At 37.0% G+C, this 3,429-nt stretch overlaps 1 protein-coding gene across 1 annotated transcript in view; it reads left to right on the top strand.

Annotated features, from left to right (window-relative positions):
- Positions 1–3,429, top strand: part of LOC102871028 (nucleolar and spindle-associated protein 1-like) — a 52,781-nt gene that overhangs the window by 10,743 nt on the left and 38,609 nt on the right. The window contains exon 2 of the mRNA XM_006883223.1: positions 2,180–2,248. Within this exon, the coding sequence (XP_006883285.1) occupies positions 2,180–2,248 (69 nt within the window). The remainder of the gene's footprint in view (positions 1–2,179; positions 2,249–3,429) is intronic.

The following is a 3,429-nucleotide window of genomic DNA, read 5'->3' as shown; positions in this document are numbered from 1 at the left end:
TGTTAAATTTTGCTATTCTTACTGGGGTGAGATGATACCTCATAGTTGTTTTGATTTGCATCTCTCTTAGAGCTAGGGATTTTGAATATTTCTTCATGTGCTTGTTGGCCATTTGAATGTCTTCTTTGGTGAAGTGTCTGTTCATATCCTGTGCCCATTTTTCAATCGGGTTATTTACTTTTATCTTGTTGTGCTAAGGAGCATTTTTACTGTACTTCTTCCAAGACAGTTGTTCTAGGAGTCTATGAGTACATGAACTATTCATACCTGTCACTATCATTCAAAGGCATCAGTTCTTCCACCAAATGCATCTTTCACAGTTTGCAATCAGAGCGAGCCTTCTAAAATGCAAAGTGGTTCAATAATTAACATGCTGTAAACTCTCCAGAATTACCTATTGTTCTATCTATCTATCTATCTATCTATCTATCTATCTATCTATCTATCTATCTATCTATCTATCTATCTTATTTTACGTGTACCGTCAAATCAGATCTGACCGGTACAGGAGGAGATTGCTCCTCTTTCTCCGGCAGAGCATCTGGTGGATTTGAACCGCATACCTCTGGGATTGCAGTGCAGTGTCTTGCCACTAGGCCACCAGAGCTCCCTACTGTTCATGATCTTTTTTTTTCTTTCTTTATTTTCTTCTCCCTGCCTCTTTTTAAACAGTCCCTCCGTAAGGACTATCCACTTAGCTTTGTATCCAAAGATGAAATTTGTAGGTGAAAGGAGTTAGGAGTTAGCCTTCGTTACAGACTGGTTCATTTCAGGGTCGAAAATATGGAACGCTTCACGAATTTGCGTGTCATCCTTGCGCAGGGGCCATGCTAATCTTCTCTGTATCGTTCCAATTTTAGTATATGTGCTGCCGAAGCATGCACCTGTTCATGATCTTAAGCAGCTGACCAGGCCTGACAAAATCAGGCCTCTATCCACTTACCCAAATTGATATCTTGCTCTTTTTAATATATTTTACTGTTATTTGAATATAAGATTATATAAGAGCAAGTTGGTTTTCCCTCCAGTAATTTGTATACATGTTTCTGGACATTATAAAATAAATGTTAGAATCACAGTCTAACAGCACTCTTGCCACTCCTCTGTTTTTCCCATTATCATTCAATTTTTCCTAATCTTTCTGTTTTCTAAGCTTTATATCTAGACAAATATATGGTTGGTTGATCCAAGGAATATGTCCTTTCTGGTGTTACTGATCACCTTATAAGTTTGCCTGTTGTTTGATTGGCATTTGACTCACGGATTTTTTTTTTTTCATTCCAGACTTGAAGGGTGACTAAGGACCATGCTCTTGGGAGTGGGACTTACACAGTCTCTATTAAGTCAAAAAGTCTTTTGAGTTAGTTCCACATTTTTCTCCCTCAGGAACCTTCTATTGTGATCCCTTTCAGAGCAGTCAGTGGTGGCTGCAGAGCAACCATCTAATTCTTCAGCTATCAAAGTCAGGGAGATTTAAGGTCATGTGATCTTTAAGGTCCATAGTAGTCTTTGATTCTCTTCACTCTTCTTTGCCCCTGCTGGGAGAGATCAGAAGTTGCCTATTAGAGGCTGTCTACGAGATTTTGAAACCCCAGTTCTGCTCACCAAGGTAGGATGGGATACTGTCTTTGTAGACAGTGTTGTCAGTTGACACTGATGTCCCTCAAGTCATTGGTCCCACATTCATTTCTTATGTATAGGAAGAGCTCGATGCCCTGCCATACTGACCTCTAGTTCTTTAGACTCCCTCTTTTTTTATTTTCCCCATAGTATTTTATAACCTTTTCCTTACATCTTATACCTCATCTTCTTCAGACCTCACTAGCTAACTGCAGCACTCCTTTTTCAGAGAACTGACATGTCCAGTTCCTGGTGAAGTCTCTCAAATGGTCTAAACTTGGGTAGCCAGGTCTACCTGTGTTCTGTGACAGCACTCTGTGATTTTTCATATTGGTACTTGTGCTCCTTTATGGCAGTTCTAAGATAAAGAAACATTGTTCTTTGACTGCCTTTCCCAACTCTGCTGTGAAATCTGAGGTGACAGGACCAATTCTATCTTGGTCAACACTGTATTCCCAGATTCTGACCAGAGTATATTTGATAGGCAAAAATGTTAAAAGTATCTTTGTTGCATTTATGATTTTTGTAATAAATATGAGGTCTTTAAATTTTTCAACAGGCAGACAAGTTGTTAAAAACTTTGAAAGCTCATCTTCAACAAGAAGCAAGAAAAGAAAATGAGAATGAGGTAAGTAATACTTTTATTACCTGTTAGGTAACAATAATCATAATTAAGTGATAAACATGAATCGTGAATGACTTAAGACATGCTGTTTATCAAAGAAATTATTTTTAGTAATTGTGCTAGGGTGTCCCTTTTGAATGGCAAAGCTGTCTTCTGTCAAATAATCTATTAAAAGATAACTGTCAGATTTTATTATAAGATAATATGGATAGTAAAGGAAATAGATTTGAAGTAAAAAAAATTCAGATTAAGTACTAGCCCTGTTATTTTTTGAACCTGTATTACCTTTGAAACTAAAACTTCTTAGTTCTTCATTTTTTTCTCTTCTTTAAAAATGTAAAAAAGTAGGAAGCTCTGGTAGCCTGGTGGCAAGAAGCTGCACTGCAGTCCCAGAGGTATGAGGTTCGAATCCACCAGATGCTCTGCTGGAAAAGGAGGGACATTCTCCTCCTGTACCAGTCAGATCTGATTTGACGGTACACACATAATAAATAATAAAATTTAAAAAGAAAGATGTAAAAGAGTCAGCTCTGATGACTTCGTCAAATTGAATGAAATGGATCGGATTGTGTGTTAAGGGTGCCTCCAGGTTTTTTTCCTCAGTTAATTTTAATTCCTTTTGGAGAATTGATACATCAATTGCATTATTATTGTTGTTGCTGTTGTTGTTATCATCATCATCATTCATCCCTGATTAAAACAAGCTTGGAAGCAGGAGTGGCATCCACTTCTGAAATAGCTTCTCTCTGGAAACCCTATGAAACTGGAGAAAAGACTAAAGTTATACAAGTGTCCAGGTCTTTCATTCATAGAGTTGCAATAAGTTGCCTACAACTCGATGGCACTTAACAACAACAACATCTTTGTTATGATATATTTATAATTCACTGTTTTTATGTGTGTAATCTAGTGACATCAATCATATTTATCATAGTGGGCAGATATCACCAATAACTGCTGCCAGGTTTTTGTTCATTGTTCCCTTAATAATGACTTTCCTTCCCCTCTCTCTGCCACTCTTAATAACCACTAATGGAGCTGTGGTTTCTATGTCGTTGCCTAGTCTAGCTCTTTCGTATCAGTGAGCTCATGTAATATTTTATCCTTTTTATCTGAATTTCTTCTTTTTTATTAATTTAAATGAAAGTTTACAGAGACTTAGGGTTTTCTTTTTTTTTTTTCTA

Source organism: Elephantulus edwardii, unplaced genomic scaffold (genome assembly GCF_000299155.1).
Source record: "Elephantulus edwardii isolate Elephantulus edwardi_28Jun2011 unplaced genomic scaffold, EleEdw1.0 scaffold00026, whole genome shotgun sequence".
NCBI lineage: Eukaryota > Metazoa > Chordata > Mammalia > Macroscelidea > Macroscelididae > Elephantulus > Elephantulus edwardii.
The sequence above is the reverse complement of the archived record's forward strand: the minus strand, read 5'-3'. Positions and strand labels throughout refer to the sequence as shown.